Raw genomic sequence first — 21,931 nt, 5'->3', positions numbered from 1 at the left:
CTCCTGGTCATCCCTCTTTGCTTTTCTAAGAATTGCTAACCAACAAGTCATACATTTTCTGGGAACTAGCACCTCCCCAGAGGGTTTCTGGAACAAAATTTCTTCCGGGGTCGGGTAGGGTGTTACGGAATATGTGTGTGTGTGTGTGTGTGTGTGTGTGTGTGTGTGTGTGTGTTCTTGACTGTCATGCAGAGGTCTAGATGCTTTTCCTTATCTTTAAAAAAAATGCTGGAAGAAGCTAGGTGTCTTGGTGGATAGAGAGGCAGACCTAGAGATATCCGAGTTCAAATCTAGCCTCAGACACTTCCTAGCTGTTTGACCCTGGACAACTCACTTAACCCCAATTGCCCAGCCCTTGCCACTCTTCTGTTTTAAAATTAATGCAAAAAAAAAAGTAATGAATAAGAAAAAAATTTCTCGATGATACTGTTCCTCTAACTTATTTGTCAGCAAGAAGGAGACATGCCCAGGACTTTGAACATGATCTGAAGACATTTGAGTCTTTGACATGTTAGATTTCCAGAACAAATAGCATCAATGAAAGTCAGGATGGCCATTTACATGATCTGAGTGGGTCCCTTCCCTACTCAGTAAACTCCAGTGGCTCCCTATTAACTCTAGGATCAAATAGAAACTCTTCCATTTGACTTTCAAAGCCTTTCCCATCCTGTCCCAGCCTCCCCATCCCACACTCTACAGTCCAGCCAAACTGATCTTCTTTCTGTTACACACACGCGCACACACACACTCACACATATACACTCACACTTACACACGACACTCCTGTCTCTGGGTTTTGGGTCTGGGTGTCTCCGATACCTGGAGTGCGCTCTGTCATCCTCACTTCCACGTTTCCTCAAGTCAGAACTCAAGCCTAACCTTCTCCATGAAGCCCCTTTGGACCTACCCCCAACTGCCAGCATCCCTCCCCCCTACTGTGTTCTTTATTTTCATTTATTCTATATAGATTAACATATTTTACACACGATCTCAGCAGAATATAAACTCCTTGAGATGGAAGATGGTTTGATTTCTTGTATGCTTTGCAAAGAGTTGATATTTTGAAAATGCTGAGCAGTTGATTACTTCAGTACACGCTTTAGAATCAAATCATTCTCCTTCTCTACTCTGGGGATATTTTCCTGAAGATCTCCGTTCAGCAAGCCCACCGTCTCCCAGGGCGGCCCATTCCTCTTTTGAATGGTTCTTAGTTGCTTAAAAGGTTTCCTAACATTACATCTAAATTTGCCCCGTTAGGCTCTCACTAGTTATTCTCATTTCTGCCCTCTGGGACCAAAGCAGTCAAGAGCAAACATTTCTTAAGTACACTCTATACGCCAAGCACTGCCACGTTTTTACAAAAGTACAACATCCCCTACCGTCAAGGAGTTTACCGTGTAACAGAGGAAACAACGTGTGGCATAGTAGTATAGTATGCAGATACTATTGCTATATACATTATATTTAGAAAATTAATCCAAGGTGTTTGGGGAAGAGAGAACATTCGTAGGTAAAGGATTGAGAAAAGCTTCATGGCAGAATCACAAGATGGCAGAGTGTAGGCTGGGACCCAGCTAAAGTCTCCCAACATTCCCCTCCAAACAACTTGAAAATAATGCCTCAAATCAAATTTTGGAGCAGCAGAACCAACAGAATGTCAGAGGGAGAGGTTTGTCCACCTAAAGACAACTTGGCAGGTCCATAGAAGAGTTTTGTAGCACCACGGTGTGTGCTGTAACAGAGTGCAACAGGATCACCAGGGTTGGTCCTTGGAAAAAGCCAAGAGTAGCAGAAGCTTTGGGAGCTCTTGGCCCAGAGATGTTAAGAGAATGGAACAACTGGTCAGAAAGAGATTAGAGAGAGCCCTTTTTCTGGCACTGGGTACATTTAGTACTGACTGGCAACTCTATTGCTCTTACATAGTTCTAGATTACAGTTCTCATGTGGAAAGGAGTGTTGAGGGTCAGTCACAAGAGAGCAGGGACCCTGGTCAAAGTTCCACGTCATACCACCCTGGAAATGCCAAAAACTTGCAGTGTCCCCAGAACTAAAAAATGAACAAACAAAAAACCAACTTAATCCCCAAAAAAGCTACTACAGTGATAGGGAGGACCAAGAGATAAACTTGGAAGAAGATCATAGTGTGAAAACAGCTACAAGCAAAGCCTCAAACGAAAATGCTAAGGGGAGCAAGGCTAGGAAATATTTCTAGAAGAATTAAAGAAAGAGATAAGTAGTAGAGGGAAAAAGTGGGAGAAGTAATTGGGAATGATAAAAGAAAATTATGAAAAGAGAATTAACAGCTTGTTAAAAGAAGCACACAAAAAAAATGCTGAAGGTAATATCTTAAAAAGCAGAATTGGTCAAATGGTAAGAGGCACAAAAATTCATTGATGAAAATTCTTTTAAAATCAGAATTGGCCAAATGGGGAAAGGGTGCAAAAGCTCACTGAAGAAAATAATGCTTTTAAAATTAAATTAAAACTCTTGGAAATATGAAACAATGAAACAAAGTCAAAAGAATGAAAAAAATCAAAGAAAGGGTGAAATATCTTATTGGAAAAACAACTGACCTGGAAAATAGATGAAGGAGAGGCAATTTAAGAATTATTGGGCTACCTGAAAGACATGATCAAAATAAGAGCCTTAACTTCATATTTTAAGAAATTATCATATGACACCACCCCAACATCTTAGATCCAGTGGGTAAAATAGAAATTTTAAAAATCTACCAGTTGCCTCCTGGAAGAAAGCCAAAGAAAACTCCCAAGAATATAATAATAATATTCCAGAGCTCCCAGGTCAAGGAGAAAATATTGCAAGAAGCCAGAAAGAAGAAATCCAAATATCACAGAGCCAGACTGAATCACACAAGATTTATCAGTTTCCATGTTAAAGGAGTAAAGGGCTTAGAATATGATATTCCAGAAGGCAAAGGAGCTAAAATTATAGACAAGAATAATCTACTAAGTAAAATTGAATGTAATCCTTCAGTGGGAAAATGGATATTTAATGAAATAGAGGACTTTTAAGCATTCCTGATATAAATACCAAAGCTGAATAGAAAATTTGACATTCAAACAGAAGACTTAAGACAAGCATAAAAAAGTAAACATGAATGTAATCACAATGGAGAGAGATAGGTGACTTATAAGATAGAATGCCAAACCTAAAGTCAAGAAGACTGATCTTCCCGAGTGAAAATCTGGACTCAGACACTTACTGGCTGTGTGATTCTTGACAAATTGCTTAACCCTGTTTGCTTTAGTTTCAATGGAGTGGGGAAGGAAATGGCAAAGCAATTTAGTATCTTTGCCAAGAAAACCTCAAATTCGGGCCCCAAGGAGACAGACATAATTTTTTAATTGACTGAACGACAATCATAAGGGACTCAAAAAAAGTCTTAACTGTTTGCCTTTTATATAAGAAGATCATAATGTAACTCCTCAGAATGTTATCATTATTAGGGCAGTTAGGAGGATACATAGCTAGAAGGCTTGTATATGAGTTGGTTATGTTGGAATGATTTCAAAAAGGGAATGTAGGAGTGAGAAAGAGGGATGCCCTTGGAAAAGGGGAAAGGGATAGGTAGAATTGGAATTTTTTTCTAAAATAAAAGAGGCATGCAAGGAAGAGCCTTTATAGTAGAAGGGGAAAGGAGGGGGAGACACTTGAACCTCACTATTATCAGGATTGATTCAAAGAGGAAAGAATAAATACACACTCACTCACACATATGTAATATAGAGAGAGGAAGGAGGAGATAATAAAAGGGAGAGAGGGTAGATTAAGGAAGTCAGTAGTTAGAAGCAAAATAGACATTTGAGAGAGAACAGGATAGAAAGAAACAGAGAAGAAACAAAAGAAAATGAGATCTATGGAACTACAGTTATTAATCCTAACTGTGAATGGGATGAACTCACCCATAAAATGGAAGCAGATAGCAGAATTGATTAGAAACAAGAATTCAACTTTTTTTTTTTGTTAGAGATGCAGCTGAAACAGAAAGACACAGTTAAAAGAAAGATTTTGAGTAGACTCTAAAATGCTTCCGATAAAAGTAAAAAAGGCAACAGTGGCAATAGCGATCTCAAATAAAGCAAAAATAGATCTAATTAAAAGAGATAATCAAAGAAACTACATTTTGCTACAAGGGTACCTTAGATAATGAAGTAATCACAAATTTTTATAGCAAGTTTCTCTTATGAAGATCTCTTTTCTCAAATATACTGAGTATAGAATTGTGTCAAATTTACAAAAATAAGAGCCATTCTCCAATTGATAAATGGTTAAATGATATAATTAGGCAGTTTTCAGAAGAAGAAATCAAAGTTATTTATATGATCATTTGGAAAAATACTCTACATCACTCTTTATTAAAGAAAAGCAAATTAAAATAATTCTGAGATATCACCTACCAGAAATAACATGCTGGAGGAGATGAAAAGAAAATAGGCATATCATTGAATTGGTGGTGGTATAGTGAATCAGTCCAACCCATTCTAGAGAACAATTCAGAACTATGCTGAAGGAGTGACTATAAAACTGTGCATACTCTTTGACTCCAAAATACTAGTACTGAGTAATACTAGTACTAGTAAGAGGTCAAAATAAAAGGAAAAGGACCTATATATATATATATGTATATATATATATACATATATATATATATATATATATATATATATATACACAAAAATATTTATAGCTGCTATTTTTGTGATGGCAAAGAATTAGAACTCAAGGGGGGTGCTCAACAGGGGAATGAATGAACAAGTTGTGACATATGACTCTGATAGGACATTATAAATGTACTATAATCAATGATGAGTGGTAGCTTCAGAAAAACATAGCAAGATCTATATGAACTGATGCAAAGTGAAGTGAGAAGAACCCAGAGATCATTGTATACAGTAACAGCAGTGCATGATAATCAGCTAGGAAAGAATTGACTACTCTGATCAATACAATGATTCAAGACAATTCCACAGGACTCATGATGGGAAAAAACGCAATCCACCTCCAGAGAGAATTGATAAATAATGAGTGCAAATTGAAAAATACTTTTCTCCCTTTCTTTTTCTTTTTTAAGAATATGGCTAGTATGTTTTGCATGCTTTCACATGTATAATTGATATATTGCTTTTCTTCTCAATGGGGAGAGGAGGAGAGGAAGGGGGAAGGGAAGAGAGAGAGAGAGAGAGAGAATTTGGCACTCAATATTTGAAAAGAATATTAAAAATAAATAATATAATTTGGTATGATATCCCCCTTCTCTCCTCCTCATCTCATGTCATTGATACACCTTCCCCTACCTATCTTCTTCATCTCCTTCTGTAAACCTCAAATTTTCTTAGACTATCATGACTCAAAGAAATTCCGGTTCTGTGCTTAAGCATAGGTCAAAGTCCTTTCCATTGTTCAGCAAAGGGTTTCTGTCCTAAAGTAATCTTAAGAAGGGAAGAGAAGGAACCTCCCATGCCAATGGGGTTCACATTCCAATAGCCAAGACCCACTATCAATAGGAAATTTTTCAAGTATGAAATTTCCCAATAGTGAAATTTCCAACATTTATAAGTCTAAGAAATTTTGAGGTTTACAATTCACATGATGACATGGTCTTCCTTGTTACTTCAAGCATGCCCAAATGATCTTTTTTCCATCCCAACATTCTTAGCAGATTGTGCCCACTCACCCCAACTGACCCACAAAAGAACAAGTATTTGAGTAGAAATCTGGGTGTTAATAAGATGCTCAGGTAGCATCCTGTGTCTCTCATTATAGGAGCCTGAATAGAAAGCTAAAATGGAACTTAGCGATCTTATTTTACAAATGAGAGAGTTGAAGGTAGATAGAGTACCAGACCTGGATGCAGGAAGATATGAGTTTTAATCTTACTAGCTGTGTGAACCCAGGCAAACTACCTGATCTTGTTTGCCTCAGTTTCCTGTAAAACAAACCAGACAAGGAAATAGTCAACCACTCTCTGTCTCTGCCCAGAAAACCTAAGAGTCAGACACATCTGAACAACTGAACAGCAACAAAGATTAACTGTATTGCTTCAGTAGTAAGTAGCAGAGATTAGATTCAAACTCAAGTCCTCTGAATTCTAAATCCAAGCCTCTTTCTGTAATACAATATTGATCATCTGGGGTGGGGTGGTGGAAAGAGCCATGGAATGGGGAAGGCTTGAGTTCAAATCCTGTACCAGATATTTAATGGCAATAAGCCTCTCTGCCTCAGTTTCCTCATCTGCAAAATTATTAACACCTTTTTCACAGGACATCATGAAGACCAAACTTTTAAATGCTGGATACTTTTTCCATTGTAGATGAGTCAACACAGTGTCCGGAGTGGTTTTCCTCCTTCCCTGGCTCCTGTTATCACGAGCTTGCAAAATCTGGTTAGCACCAAGAGACCCTCCGACTCTTCTCAGAGAAGTTCAGGTATGGTTTGCTTCTGCCCCAGAAGAATCGAGTCTTCACAGTGAAGTGGGAAATATTCAGGTTCCCCCCACGCCCCCACCCCTGCCAATGTAAGGTTTTCACTTTGGTCCACATTTCCATAAGCCTTTGGAGGATGACACGTATTCCACTGAGTTCTCCCAGACCTACCACCACTAAATAAGGCCAGAGAGTTTCAATGGGAACTGTTCCTTCCACTTTATTAAAGCATTTGGAACAGAAGAAGAAAAACAATCCCCAACGGACTTGTAAAATAAAACCAATATATTAAAGCAATTCACACAGAGAAAATGAAAAAATTGTAGGTCATTAGAAGCAGGTCAGCAATCCAAGTTTGGAAGGGGGGAGAGAGAAGGGGGGAAAGGGAGGGAGAAGAAACGGAGGGAAGGGCAGCGGTCAATAAAATGGAATAGCAGCTAACGTTTTAGTAGCTCCAAAGCCCTTTTTTCACATTATCTCAAACTTAAGATGCCTAACACTATCCCCTTCCTCCTGGCTCAGAAAATGGATACAGTAAATGCTATTGTCTCCCCAAACTAGAGTGTGTCAGAGGTGAGACTTGAACCCAGATGTCCCTCTCTCCAATGCCGACCCTCTATCCCTTTATCCTCTGCCTTGCCTACTAAAGACAAAATGAAATCAGTTGTGAGTTGTCAGAGGCAGCCCCAAAGGTTACACTTGAGACCATTTTAAGTAGAAGAAAAAGAAAGTCCATGTTGTACTGGGTAGGCCAACATCAATTCAGGACAGCAAAAAACAGTTTGTGCCCTTTAGGCAGAAAGAGCCCAGTCTCAGGGCCAGTTGGGTGTGTTCTTTCTCTCCCCACTTCCATGACGCACTCCATCAGCATCAGGCAAACCCAGGAACAATGATTACAGGCCCATCCATCCCTGGCCAGAGGACCCCCCTCCTTATAGCTGTAGACCCAGGCCATGACCAATGGCTCCTCAGTTGGCCGTAGAAAAAATGGCAACTTAAAGGTTTGCTCTCAAAAGGTGCCAGGCTGTTTTCACCTAATATCACTCTCTCCTCATTGAACTGTTTCTTCATTCAGAAACTTAACCCTGTGCTTCTTTATTTAATAGGAACTGATACAGGCCCAAGAACCGTAGAGATAATAAGGGTAAGTTAAGTCAATCAGGGAGCTCTGATCTTCTGCAGTCACTGTAAGTCTCTCATGTGTGAGGGAGCACTTCCAAAAGTCTAATATTGGGTCCTTCTGGATTCCCCTTCCCCAAATCAGAAATGGCTTCTTCCTCCTTAGATCTACCATTACTCTATAGATAGACAGACAGACAGATCGAGAGATAGGTAGATAGATAGATAGATAGATAGATAGATAGATAGATAGATAGATAGATAGATGGGTAGATAGATAGGTAGAGAGAGATAGATAGATAGATAGATAGATGGATAGATAGATAGATAGATAGATAGATAGATAGATAGATAGATAGATGGATGGATGGATGGACAGGCAGACGGATGAATTGGTGGATGGATAGACGGACATACAGACAGATCGAGAGATAAGTAGATAGATAGATAGATAGATAGAGAGATAGAGAGAGAGAGAGATAGATAGATAGGTAGAGAGAGAGAGAGATAGATAGATAGATAGATAGATAGATAGATAGATAGATAGATAGATAGATGGATGGATGGATGGACAGACAGATGGATGAATTGGTGGATGGATAGACGGACATACAGACAGATCGATAGATAGATAGATAGATAGATAGATAGATAGATAGATAGATAGATAGACAGACAGACAGATGGACAGACAGACAGATAGATAGATAGACAGATAGAAGGATAGACAGATAGACAGGCAGATAGATAGATAGATAGATAGATAGATAGATAGATAGATAGATAGATAGATAGACAGACAGACAGACGGACAGACAGATAGATTGACAGATAGACAGAAGGATGGATAGATAGATAGATAGATAGACAGATAGATACATAGATACATAGATACATAGATGGATGGATAACTGGATTTCCATATAATTGGTTTCCTTTTTCTACATCAAGATACATAGATATTTGCAAGTAAATTTGGAGAATCCAGGTTGAGAATTCCTGTTCCATGACAGGCCCCTTTCTCCTTTTACAGAGGAGGAAACAAGTCTAGAAAGGTCCAGTGACTTCCCCTGGGTCCCATACCTAGGAAGAGCAGAGGTATGGGAACCTGGGGCCTCTGATGAGAAATCCAGCATCCATCTCACTGTGTTCTCCCACCCTCTTATTTTATCAGTATATTTCCTGAGGCCCAAGAAGTGCTGGGTGTACAAGTTAGGCACTGGACTGATGAATGGGAATGGTCTTAGAGCTTATCTATGCCAAACCTGTCAGTTTAGCCATAAGGTCATAGACTTAGAGATGGAGGGAGCTTTAAGTCCACTGCATCCAGCTCCCTCCTTTTACAAAAGAGGAAACCGAAGCCTAGAGAAGTTAATGGCTTTCTGTGGGTCACACAAACAGTAGCTATCTAAGCCAGGATTTGAACCCTGGTCTTCCTTCCTCCAGGTCCAATGCTCTACGCACATTCCTCTTCTCCTTTTAACCCTCTTGGTGCTAGAGACAAGAATACAAAAATGAGATAATCCCTACTCTCCGGGAGCTTATGTTCCACTGGATGAGGAAATTGAGTCCCAGAGAAATCCAAAAAGCTGATAGAGCCAGAAACTGAACAGATGTCTTGGCGCTCCTGGGCCAGGTTCTTTCTTTTCCACATGGCCCAAATTGGTCCTCAGATGTAGCAGAAGTCTTGGTTTTTAGAAGCTGTTCTTGATCCCAATCAATCACACAATTGCCTGCTCTTTCAACAAATAAATCTATTTTTATTCATCTTTTTTAACTCATTAATAAGCACTAACATTTTGATAGGGGATAGGGATGGGTAAGAATATAAAAAGAAATGTTAAAAAGTCTGTAAGAAACTTTGGGCTTCCGTTCCGGGTCGTTATTTATTTTAGCAGACGCTTACAAGCCCGTGTGTGCCTCTGGAACACTGAATGGGGCAGCAGCCAGTCCAGCACATACCCTCAGGCTTCACCCTGGCACCATCCAGCACAAATGAGCCTGCTCTCTTCTCTCCCTTCTTAGGAGCTGAATGATGCTCTGGGAATCAGCATAGCCGGTGGAAAGGGCAGCCCTCTTGGAGATATTCCCATCTTCATCGCCATGATCCAAGCCAGCGGTGTCGCAGCCCGTACTCACAAGCTCAAGGTAAGTGAAGAAAAAGAGATGGCAGATGAGCAGCACCAGCGGTGAAGTGGACGCTGGAGCTGGGCCTGGAGCGAGTGAGGCAAGAGGGCCAAACACCGCCGTGGCACCGGACCGCAGATGGGCCGTGTCAGAGTTCCTTCTCAAAGGCCCGAGTGGCTCTTCCTCTACAGCGCCTTCTCTCACTTTTTTTAACCCCCCATTCAGCTCAAAATTGCTTTTTCCATGTAAAGGGTCCTCCCTGCACCCACGAGAAGCAGGATGTTTAGGAAAGTGTGCCTGCTACCACTTAATCTGCCCTTAGCTGGAAAAATGAAGCCGTGAATATCTGACTTCAACATTAGGCTTCCATTGACCCGCCAATTTGAACCCTTCCCTCTTAGCAGCAAGCCTTGGCCTGGAGTCTCATCATTAGGAGATTAGTACCGGGCCATTTTTCCAAGTCACAGACTTAATAATAAAACCCGAACCCCCACCTTTTTTCTGCAAAAAATAAAATAAAATAAAATAAAGTCTTCTTTGGAATCATGAAATTCCTCTTACTTCCTTGAGCACTGATTCTCCAGGGGGAACTAGGGAAGCCGCACAAAGCCCCATACGGGAACACCAGCTCCCAAAGAATTTCCAGCATTCTGCTCAAATTTAATTTTTCTCTAATGATAGTCATTTCCTTCCACTTTTGTCCTTCTAGGTTGGAGACCGGATTGTCAGCATTAACGGGCAGCCTCTGGACGGACTGTCTCACGCTGATGTGGTTAATCTTCTCAAGAATGCTTATGGGCGCATTATTCTGCAGGTACGGTGATCAATGGGCCACGCAGCTGCAGTGGGGAGATAAGTGGCCTTCAGAAAAGATGGAGCGTCACTGGCAGGAAGCGGCACGGCCCAGCCGGGAAGCTGCCGCCGTGAATTATGCCAGCTGAAAAGCAAGAAATTATTATTTTTATTCAGAAATTCCTTAATGCCACCTATCCAGGCAGTGAACACGACTTTATGAAAGCCTAACGAGGGGAGAAAAATGACTCTGTGCTACGCGTGATAAATCAACAAGGCTGTTGGCTTCCAGGGCTCTTTTGTAAACCCAGGCTGGCCGGGAACGGGAAATGAGTTCTTTCCTCATGCCCAGACACTGTGACTGAGCTGCCCTGTGCATTCATTTCCTCTGCCTTTAAAAGAAGGGGGGAGCGGCGTCACGTGCCTTTTCTGGAGCCCAAAGAGTTGGCCACAGGTTAACTGCCCGGCAAAGAGCCGTGATCGAACGAGGCAGACAATGACTTCTTGGCCTCAGAGGGGGAAATAGACGAGAAGCCAGAGGCATTTCTGCTGTTAATTACCTCTCCTTCTCGTTCAACGTGTCCCATTTCCACAAGACGGAGGCCAGGCCAGAACGGAAGGGCAGCAGCCAGGGCCAGCGAGCCACCCCACAAAGTCTGCTTGTAGTGGCCTCGCTTCATCCGGAGCCGCACGATAGTGTGGTAGACCGAGCCAGGCCAAAGCCAGCATTTTGTATGGTTAATGTTCAAGGAACGGGCAGCTGCAGCTCATACGAAAATATTAATGTTTTTAAGTCTTTTGTTTGGGACCCCTCAAGTTTGGCTGACTAGGGAAGATGTCCAGATGAGGCTTAAGAAAGAGAACCCTCACCTTCCACCTTGGACTCAATGCTTGCGTGTTGGTCCAAGGAGAAGAGCGCTAAAGGTTAGGCAGCGAGGGGTAGGTGACTTGACCGAGGTCACACAGCTAGCAGATGTTATTTAAATGACTGGAAATGATCTTTCCTTCAATGCACTGTGTTTGTCAGACTGTTCTGGGTACTGGCTCTTAGAAAGGAGGCTGAAAAGCTAACGTGCTACCAAGAATGGTAAATAAGCGGGGAAAGAGATGGGAGGCCTTGCCAGACCGAGGTCGACCAACCAACCAAAAAGTAAAAATAAAAACATTTGTTAAGCACCAACTGCGGACCCTCCCTGGCTAAGCCTTGGACCAAAGTGAAACACTCCTTACCTTCAAAGAGCTTCTGTTCTAATGGGAGAGACAGCCAGGATGTGGATCAGTATAGGCAGCCTATATACAGAGAAGATGGAAAGGAAACGTAGAGGGGAGGCACAAGCAGCTGGGGTGGGGGGCAAAAAAAGCCTCCCAGAGGAGGCAAGATTGATGCTAGAGAGCCTAGAAGTGAGAGGGAGAAGGGAAAGCATTCTAAGCTAAGGGCCACAGACCTGCAAGGACTTGGATTTTTAGCCTGTGAGGACATGACAATTATCCTCAAGAAACTGAATGGCTTGTGTGGAAAAGAAAATATTCAACTTCTTATGCTTAGCCTCAGAGGGCTAGAGCTCAGAGTGATTGGATGGGAGTTGTACCGTCCCTGGCACATCATAGATGGTTAATGTTTTTTATTCAGTGATTGGGAAGACCCGAGTTCAAATTCAACCTCAAACACCTGGTAGCTGTGTGACCCTGAGCAAGTTACTTAACCTCTACCTCAATTTTCTCAACTATAAAATGGGGATAATAATAGCATCTACTTCCTGTGGTTGTGGGGATCAACTAAGTTAATATTGTAAAATGCTTCTCAGATCTTTAAATATTCCACAGGTTTCATTATTGTTGTGGTTGTTGCTATTATTATTATCATTATCATCATTTTTATATTGGTTCAAAATCCTCTCCTGGGGCACCATGATGACGTGGAGGTGGCCTGAGTCCTCAGGAGCTAAGCCAGTGAAACACAAGCTCTGGCAAGTTCTACCAAGCTGGTAGAATCATCATCTGAGATCCAACCAAGCTCAGGGAAGCTCATTACCATTATTCTCTGGAAGCCTTCCAGCTTGTCAATGCCTTTCTTAAACGATGATTCCTGGACACAGTCCTCCAAATGGAGTCTGACCTGGTCAGCATACAGAGGGACCAACCTTCCCCATGACCCAGAAGCTGTGTCTCCAAGTGCGTGGCACCATTCTTGTTTGCCCTGTCATCCCATGGTGCCATTGGGCTTGCATTTCTCTAAAACCCCAGAGGTAGTGCATAGAACAGAGTCTCTGATCGGAAATGGAGGAGATGCAATTGGTATTGGCAAAAGGATTTCCCAAGCCAAGAAATCCCAAAGCTTTGATGCTGAAAAGGCAGATTACGGTGAACTCAAGGGGATGTTGCCATGAGCATCATTGGTCCATGGTTGTTGCCTTTGGCTCTTTAGTGGAGCTCAGGCTCAGACTCTCCTGACAAACTTCCCTCTTTTTCTCCTTAGGTTGTAGCCGATACTAACATCAGTGCCATTGCAACTCAGCTGGAAAGCATGTCCGCTGGCTACCAACTTGGCTCTCCTACCAGTGACCACCCTCCGGAAGACCCAGAGTAAGTGGTTGAGACTGACATGTGCCAGTGAGGCTGAGGCTCTTCCAAGCTCTGAAATATGGAGGTGAATGCTTGATGCTGTCGATGGCCCTGGACTGGATGCCCATCTCTGACACAGATGAGCTGAGCAACTGACCCTGGGCAAATTTCTTCACTTTTCTGAGCTGCAGTGAACTCATCTGTAAGATGAAAGCGTTAGACTTGCAAGCCACTGAGGTTCCTTCTAGCTCTATGTCTGTGATCCTATGACCCCTCTTGGCCTGGCAACATGAGCGAGAAGTTATCAAACGAAGAACAAACTAAGACACTTGGAGAATTGTAAAACTGTATATAAATGTTGGCCATTATTAGTGAAAGAGTCCGCTTTATTCCAGTGACCTGTGTTCTGATTTATCAGTCAGCCTGAGTTTGAAACCAAGAAGTCTCAGTAAGACTGAAATATATCCCCTCAATCTGTTTTTATGCCCTCTTTCCATCCCTCCCAACGCTATGACTGTGAATCCTTCCAAGAGGAGTAATAGTAGAACTCTAAACTAATGGGCTTTATTCATCACGGTCCAAATGAAAGAGCATGTACTCTGGAGTCACAGGATCTAGATTCAAATCCTGCCTCTGGAGCCCTAGGATCTAGGTTCAAATCCTGCCTCTAAGTCTTATTAGCTCTATGACCTTGAGCAAGTCACTTTATAGTGATAATTATCATAAGAGCTAACATTTATATATTGCTTTAAGGATTGGAGAATACTTTACAAATAATTTCTCACTTTACCCTCCCAACAACTCTGGGAGGAAGATATTCTTATCATCCCCATTTTAAGAAGGAAACGGAGGCAGAGAGCAGTTAAGGGACTTATCTAGGATCACACAGTGAGAAACTATCTGAGGGCAGTTTTGAACTCAAGTCTATGACTCCAGCCAGGTCTAGAACTGTATCAAGTGCCACTTACCTGCCTTTACCTCCATGGGCTTCAGTTTTCTCCTCTTTAAAATGACAGGGTTGGACTATATGGCTTCTGGGGTCTCTTCCAGATACAGATCTCTGATCTTGTGGTTGGCAAAGCATTTTAAAAGTAAAGGGAAAGATGGCAGGTAAATTAACGTCCAGAGCTGGAAAGGGACTTGCCTTTTAGTGATCAGCTCACTACAGGGCTTGCAAATAGCCTGACTGCTCTTAGAATTTTGTCAGACATAATCGCTTGCAAAACCAGCTTAATCCTCAAACAAGCCAATGGAATAGGCACTATTGTCCCCATTTTACAGATGAAGAAACTGATACTCACAAAGAGAGGGTCACGTAGCTAAAAGGGCATTGCTTCGAAGTACCAGGAAACTTTCCTGATATGATATGTTTAAATACCTCCCTTAGTTTGCTCATTTGGTGGCTGAGCATCTGCCTCCTGGTACAAGTAGGCTGGTAGTAGAGAGACTTTCCTGATAGAGCCAAGGCCATATTTCTGTTATGGCAACAACTGAGGGAGAGAGGAAGAGACAGAGACAGAGGGGGAGGGATGGAGAGCAGCTAAAGAGAAGCCATCCGGAAAACCCTATGACCTGGGAAAGGGAAAACCTTGGGGTACCTGTAATTCATGGACGGGAGCCAATGCCAGATGGGACCCATGAACAAGTGGGCTTTGAGGTGGCCATTCAGGGAAAAGGCTGCCCTCTCTGTGCCCGCTCCATTAAAGCAGATGCCCCTCTGACCAGCTCTTCTTCCTTCTAGCGGCACACATTCTTTGAACAGTCAACACTTCTTTATTCTTCTCCCTCATTGTGTTTCCAGAACTCCTCAGCCCAAGATGATTGCTTTGGAGAAGGGCTCTGACGGGCTGGGCTTCAGCATCGTGGGCGGATATGGAAGCCCCCACGGCGACCTGCCGATTTATGTCAAGACCATATTTGCAAAGGTTTGGTTTTATGTAATGGGGGGGGGGGGGGTCAAAAAGTTGCATACGCCTTGGTACGATGGAAAATAATCTCTGCTTTGCCTTACAAAAATGGCGGATCTGTGGGTGTTCATATTCATGAGATTCTAGATCATGGCTCACAGACTTAGAGATGGAAAGGATTCTAAAGTCCATCTAGTCCAAACCATCATTGTACAGATAAGAAAATTGAAGCCCAGGGGGAAATGACTTGCCCAGGGTCACACAGCTAAGAAACAACAAAGGCAGAATTTCTTCAACCGGTCTTTGTGTGTCATACACCCAATTGATGATCCCGACTATTAGCCTCCAGACATCCTCCAGCTTGCCCAGCAATAAATGCTTCTCTCCCTGGTTCCCACAGTCCTCCTCTGTAAAATGAGCGGATTGAGCTCCTTATGGTTTACAAAGTATTAGTCTAACAGGAACCCCATAAATCAAGGTTTCTTCATCTTTTTCACAACCTGGATCCCTCTGGTGGATCCTATAGACCCCCCTCCACCCCCCACCCCAGCCCCACACACACAATATGGTTGGAAAGGCACAAACCAAACACCATGGATTGCAAAGAAAACCAATTGTACTGATATCTTTTATCAAGATATCTTTTCAAAGAAAGTTCCCAGACCTCAGTTGAAGAACTCCTGCTATAGAATAAATAACGTGAACATAATTATTCCCATTTTACAGAGAAGCCAATTGAGGCTCTGAGTGTCAGGGTGACTTGCCCAAGGTAACAGAGCTATTATGAGTCAGAGACAGAATAACTATGATGAAGTTCAAGTTATTCGGCAGGACCTCATTGAATTTCCTTTAGAAACTCCAGGCACTAAAATGGTGGAAATGCTCACTGTCCTGATTCCCCAGGATCTCTTTAGAAGGAGGGTGTCGGGGAAAAGGACTTGCACCTACCTGCCTTCCAAGCCAGCGTGCCCCTTGGGGTTTGGAAGCATGTGACTGTTACGTGATGGGCTATGACTGTTCAGGGACACACAAGGGCTGCATCAGGACATCGAGGGTGGAGTACTGGCGATAAGACCCACTTCTGACACATATCGGCTGTGTGACCCTAGAGAAGTCATTTCCCTCCTCTGGGTCCCAATTTCCTGATGTGCAAAATGGAGATTCAAAAACCCATCAGTGCTAACCTCCAAGATGAGATAAGGGCTGTAATGTAGGACTTGGCAAACCTTTAGGCATCCTATAAATGCCAAATATTCTTAGTATCTTTATTTTTTAAACCCTCACCTTCCATCTTAGACTCAATACTGTGTATTGGTTTTAAGACAGAAGAGCAGTCAGGGCTAGGCAATGACTTGCCCAGGGTCACACAGCTAGGAAGTGTCTGAGGCCAGACTTGAACCCAGGACCTCCCACCTCTAAGCCTGGCTCTCCATCCACTGAGCCACCCAGCTGCCCCATAGCATCATTATTTTTAAAATAATTTTGCTCTAAATATCACTCAGTGGTCATTTGTCGAGCACCTACCTTGGATCAGGCACTGGACCTACATGATCAAACTAACCCAAACCAGGGCTTTCCTTCCAAGAAGCATAAAGTCTACATGACCACAGAGAAGGAAACAGAAAACAGACCAGGTTGTTTTACAGATTTGGAGCAGGACAGGGTCACACTGAGCCCGACCCGGAAGGGAAAAGGAGCGTTCGATGACTTGCCCAAAGCTGCAAAGGGAGTAACTCTCGGGCATGCGGTTTAAAGCCGGGTCTTTGGTACTTGAGAGTCCAGATTGTTTCCCAATCCTGGATGGCTTGAACTTGTTTCTAAAATCAGCCAAGCTGTGCAGACCCAGAGGGAGCCCCGCTTTGACCCGGCGCTCAGAGGTCTGCCTTATTACTCCCAGCAGGTTGAGGGAAAGAGGGACCTTCGGTCATCTGGCCCAGCGGCCTTGTTTCTCCGACAAGGACCTCTCTTCTTCTCTCCGGGCTTTGCTCCGGGCCCTCCAGACCTGCGTCTCCACCGTGCCCCAACAGCTTTCTCCTCCTGAGAGGATCTGCCACCCCTGCAGCCCCGTCTCTAACTGGCCAGTTTCTCCTGGAATCTTATTTTAATTCAACAAAGCCTGGCCAGTCTTGCCAGTGCCTTCATTCTTCTCAGGGTTCCCCTTCTGACTCCAATTTGCCCATTTTTCTTTCTTTCAGCTTTCTTTTATGCATTGTCTTCCTCCATTAGAATGGAAGCTCTTTGAGGGCAGGGACTGTCCTTTGTTTAGCATCTCTTTGTCTATTCCCTACTGAGCTTAGCAGAGAACCTGGCAAAGAAATGCTCATTGACTCGACTTGACCAGAGCCACACAATGACAGAGCCCGGATGACTGGGTTTTAGAGCCCCAGTGTACTCGAGGCCACAGTGTGCTTCCTTTCTCTGAAAGCAACGTGGGGTGGCGGAGAGAGTGCTAAACGTGAAGGTGGGAAGATCTGGGTTCAAATCCCTCCCCAGACATTTACTAGACCCATGACACCGAATAAGTCACTGACTCTCTTTGAACCTCAGTTTCCTCATTTATAAAATTAGAAATTTGAACTCAGTGGTCTTTAAATTCCCTTTAAGCCCTAAATCCATGATCCTGAGGCACTAATGGTAGCTGTCTACCACTGAAAACTTTAGCATAATTATTGCAACAATTTTAAATTCTCTTTGCCATTAATCCCCTTGTCTTAGAGCATTGATTTGGCATCAAGGAAGCCCTGAGTTTAAATCCTCTCTCAAATACTTACTAGCTGTGTGACCTAGGTGAGTCACTTTAATTGCCATCTGCCTCAGTTTCCTCAACTGTAAAATGAGGGGATTGGCATGGATGGTCTCTTTAGCTTTCAAGTTAGAATTTTCGACAGTTTTTAAAGGTTTGCAAAGTTCTTTATGTCATTATCTCCTCCTCGAACCCTGGGAGATGGGTGTCTCCATTTTATAGCTCAAAACATCCTGTGATTCTAAGACTCCAAATGGAAGATGATATAGAAACAGTTCCTTAGGTGGCTGTTCAAATCATTCTTTCACATGGAGCCCGGCTAGAGTTAGAGGGCTCTGAAGGATTTACATGTGATCCCCTTCCATTGGCTGATTGATGGCGCCCTCTTGTTTGTAGGGAGCAGCAGCAGACGACGGGAGACTGAAGCGTGGGGACCAGATTCTGGCTGTCAACGGGGAGGCCCTGGAAGGAGTGACTCATGAGCAAGCCGTGTCCATTCTCAAGCGTCAGAGGGGAACCGTAACACTCACAGTGCTGTCCTGAGCCCCGGCTCACTGGGGCAAAGTCACCGAGGTAGCTGCTGTGCTGTGGCCAGACCTCTGTACTAAGTAAGGCATCGTCCTGGCTGGGAGGAAAACCAAGCACCAGTGAACATCAGTCCTCAATCTGATCGGCATCTCCTCTATGCTCAGAAGAGATCTGTGGTTGCATCATCATCATTCTCTCCCTCTCTGTCTCTCTCTCCTCTCTCTCTGTCTCTGTCTCTGTCTCTGTCTCTGTCTCTCTCTCTCTCTCTCTCTCTCTCTCTCTCTCTCTCTCTCTCTCTCTCTCTCCCTCTCTAACTCTCTGTGTGTCTCTCTCTCTGTCTCTCTATTTCTCTCCCGCCCTCCCTCTCTGTCTCTGTCTCTCTCTCTCTCTGTCTCCCTCTCCCTCTTCCTCTCCCTCTCCCTCTCTGTCTCCCTCTCCCTCTCTCTCTGTCTCTGTCTCTCTCTATCTCTCTCTGTCTCTCTCCCTCCTTTTCTCTGTCTCTCTCTCTCTCTAACTCTCTGTGTCTCTCTATTTCTCTCCCGCCCTCTCTCTCTCTGTCTCTTTCTCTCTCTCCTTGTCTCTCTCCTCTCCTCTCTCTCTCTCTCTCTCTCTCTCTCTCTCTCTCTCTCTCTCTCTCTCTCTCTCTCTCTCTCTCTCTCTGTCTCTCTGTCTCTGTCTCTGTCTCTGTCTCTGTCTCTGTCTCTCTGTCTCTGTCTCTCTCTGTCTCTCTCTCTCTCTCTCTCTCTCTCTCTCTCTCTCTCTCTCTCTCTCTGTCTCCCTCTCCCTCTCCCTCTCCCTCTCTCTCTCTGTCTCTCTCCCTCCTTTTCTCTGTCTCTCTCCACTCCTCTTCACCCCTCACAATGTGGTGAATTTCTCCCACTGAGGCAGATCTTAGCCTTCCTACCTTCCTCACTGGAGGGTCAACATCCTGTCCCTGATCTCCTTTCTAGCAGCTGCACCTGGAATCAAGAACCCCAGCCTCGCCCGCCCGCCGGATGAATGGCGTTATCAGAACTCAGCTGATAAGCAGAAACAAATACCCAGTGACTTGCCATCCTGCCCTGATTTACTAACGCTAATCATTTTTCCAGGGAGGCCAGAAAACATTAGCGGTGTAATTCAATTACCAGCATTCTAAGTGATAAAACAGCAAATTCTCCTACGGGACTTTATCTGTGCTCCTCTCATTAAGTCTTTACCATTGAAACATGCCTCCAATTTGGTCTCTGCGATGGTTATAATGAGTCAATTTGCAAGCTTAAAGATGAGAATATGGCCAGTCGTTGAAAACCAAACCGTCATTGTTTTCTGAGCCGATGGAGGCCGCTTCAGAAGGGAGGCCCATTTCCCCTCAATGTGGTACTTCGTTCAGCTGGGAAGGTCAAGAATCCAGTTCTGAATTTCAACAGGGCCAGATTATATTGGGGTGGCGGCCGGAGTTCCCCTGGAGTCCAGCTCAGCTCACGTTCCCATGCCAGGGTGCTCCCACCAGCCTCGCCTGGGAGTGAGGGCTTCCCAGCCCCTGGACAGCAGCTCTGAGACTGTATGAGGTTGGTAGCACGGCTGCTGCAGGGACCAGCTGCCTTCCTTTCTAGGTCCCCTTCCTGCTTTCTCCACATCAGTCGTTCTATCGGAGCAGACTGGATGGGCCATGGTCAAGGCCTCCAGTGATGCCTCCAGTCAATTTAACAAAGAACTGGGGAGGGCGGGGAGGGACAGCCGTGCTTTGCTCATGTCTTCCTGGCCTCAGAGCGGCCATGCCATTGCAAGACAGTTGTGCACGCCCTGGAATGCAAATTCAAAAAGTAAATCAGGCAAATCTTTCAAACTGGTCCTGTACATTTTTACCAAAGGGGGGTGGGTGGGGCGGGAGGCAGGGGAGGGACTGCTTGTCCACAGATGCTCTTGGCTGCCTGTCAAACTCTTTAATAAGTGTATTAGGAAAAATGAGTGCAGTGAATAGCGTATTTAACCATAACCCACTTTTCTAAGTGGTCAGAAAGTCATAAAAAGCAAATTTTATGGGCTCTCATTTAAAATGTTATTTAATAAAGGTAGATTTTAATGGAAATCCTCTTTGAATCTATGTAATCACAAAGTGCATTAACATGTTGGAATATTACCTGGCTATTCCAAAGCATCGAGTGCCTGAATTTTATGTCCGAAACGTCTTTGGTGTTTGGCGTTGATTGCTTTGAAAACTTCAGTGTTAGCAGGAGCCAGCAGCTTGGTACACAGGAAACAAGAAATCTGGCAACCTCCAGGATCTGGGTGTGTTTGGCTGCTGGGCAGACCTGAAACTTGCTTGCTATTTGCATATGCACCTTGAAGAAATCACACTGGAAAACGGGAGCCCAGCAGTCTTCCTCCTGGTCAGGATGAGACGGCTGCTTAGAGGCAGGCACCCTTTGGGACATTGCAGGGTCTTGGGTTCTGTTCCTGTCCACCCACATCCTCCTCCTTTTATGTGTATGCCAGGAAAAGGAGAGAATAAGGAATGGAGACCCATTGCACTTGGATGGGTAGGGCTCCCACTTCTTGTAACTTGCACTTTCTCTCTATGTTATGTATGTACCTGCCAAAAAAAAAAAATCCATTGCACCTTTCCAATAAGTCAGCGATGGTGTCTGGGGATGTGAGTGGGTGTCCTCACATGGGAAGGACCAGTTCTGGAAGGAAGCCCCACTCTGGGTTTTAGCCAAGCCATTTTTCAAGAAGAATCATTTGGGGGAGGAGGGTCATGGGAAGAAGCAAGTGGAGAAATGCAGCTGCTGAGTGTGTATGTATTTCTGTAGGATCCAATGTTTTCTGACTTCCAAAGATTCTAAATAAAAATTTAGTTGACTAAGGAGTTGCAGGAGTGTCCATTGTGTGTGAATCTCATTTATAAGGTGAAGAGGAGTGGGAAGGAGAGAGGGAGGGAGGGAGGGAGAGAAGGAAGAAAGAGAGAAGAGGGAAAGTTGGAGTAGGCACCTTGTCCTTAGAAAATGAGAAGATGGCAGTGCTAATTCTAAGCACTTTTGTTTCCTACCTGCATAACCTAATAATAGGTTATATGTATAGCTATAAATAAATAAAACAGGAAAGTTGTTCATATAAATATGTACTTGTAGAATATATTTCTATAAATATAAAGAAACCGTGTATTTGAAGGTTTTCAAGGCACTTTTTCTATTCTAACTCATTTCTTACACACACACGATCCGGTGAGATAAGTGCTCCTTATTGGATACATTTTACAAATGAGGAAACTGAGCCTCGGATGAGGTTGATTGGTTTGCCCAGAGTCAGCTCTAAGTCTAAGAAAGCAGGTCTTCCTGATTCCATTCCAGCTGCCTGGGCGCTGGCCATGGTGCTCCTCCATTGTTTGCTAACATCTAGAGGTGCATTTCTGCAAGACTTTGAGCTCCCCATGAAGTGGAGACTTTGCAAATGGGCTCTCCCCTTGGAGGATGAGGGTTTATTGAGCCCCAAAAGTTAAATAAATTTGCTGCTAGTGTTTGTTTTGTTTTTGAAGCAGCGTGGCATTTGAATGTCCATATGATAGGGAGGTTGCTTACTCCTACTTTGTTTTTTGTTTTAAAACTGTACCTTCCTCTTAGAGTCAATATGGTGCATTGGTTCCAAGGCAGAAGGGTGATAAGGGCTAGGGAATGGGGGATGAGTGACTTGCCCAGGGTCACACAGGTAGGATTTGAACCTAGGACCTC

At 43.7% G+C, this 21,931-nt stretch overlaps 1 protein-coding gene across 4 annotated transcripts in view; it reads left to right on the top strand.

The window, feature by feature from the left end:
- The window catches only part of PATJ (PATJ crumbs cell polarity complex component), a 364,450-nt gene extending 343,378 nt beyond the window's left edge, over positions 1-21,072 (top strand). For all 4 annotated transcript variants that reach the window (XM_056814120.1, XM_056814123.1, XM_056814122.1 and 1 more), the window contains 7 exons: positions 6,332-6,446; positions 7,550-7,587; positions 9,588-9,710; positions 10,399-10,503; positions 12,958-13,064; positions 14,845-14,968; positions 18,090-21,072. In XM_056814120.1, the coding sequence (XP_056670098.1) occupies positions 6,332-6,446; positions 7,550-7,587; positions 9,588-9,710; positions 10,399-10,503; positions 12,958-13,064; positions 14,845-14,968; positions 18,090-18,236 (759 nt within the window). In that variant the 3' untranslated portion in view covers positions 18,237-21,072. The remainder of the gene's footprint in view (positions 1-6,331; positions 6,447-7,549; positions 7,588-9,587; positions 9,711-10,398; positions 10,504-12,957; positions 13,065-14,844; positions 14,969-18,089) is intronic.
- Positions 21,073-21,931: the final 859 nt, after the last annotated feature.

This window comes from Monodelphis domestica, chromosome 2, assembly GCF_027887165.1.
Source record: "Monodelphis domestica isolate mMonDom1 chromosome 2, mMonDom1.pri, whole genome shotgun sequence".
Lineage (NCBI taxonomy): Eukaryota > Metazoa > Chordata > Mammalia > Didelphimorphia > Didelphidae > Monodelphis > Monodelphis domestica.
The sequence above is the reverse complement of the archived record's forward strand: the minus strand, read 5'-3'. Positions and strand labels throughout refer to the sequence as shown.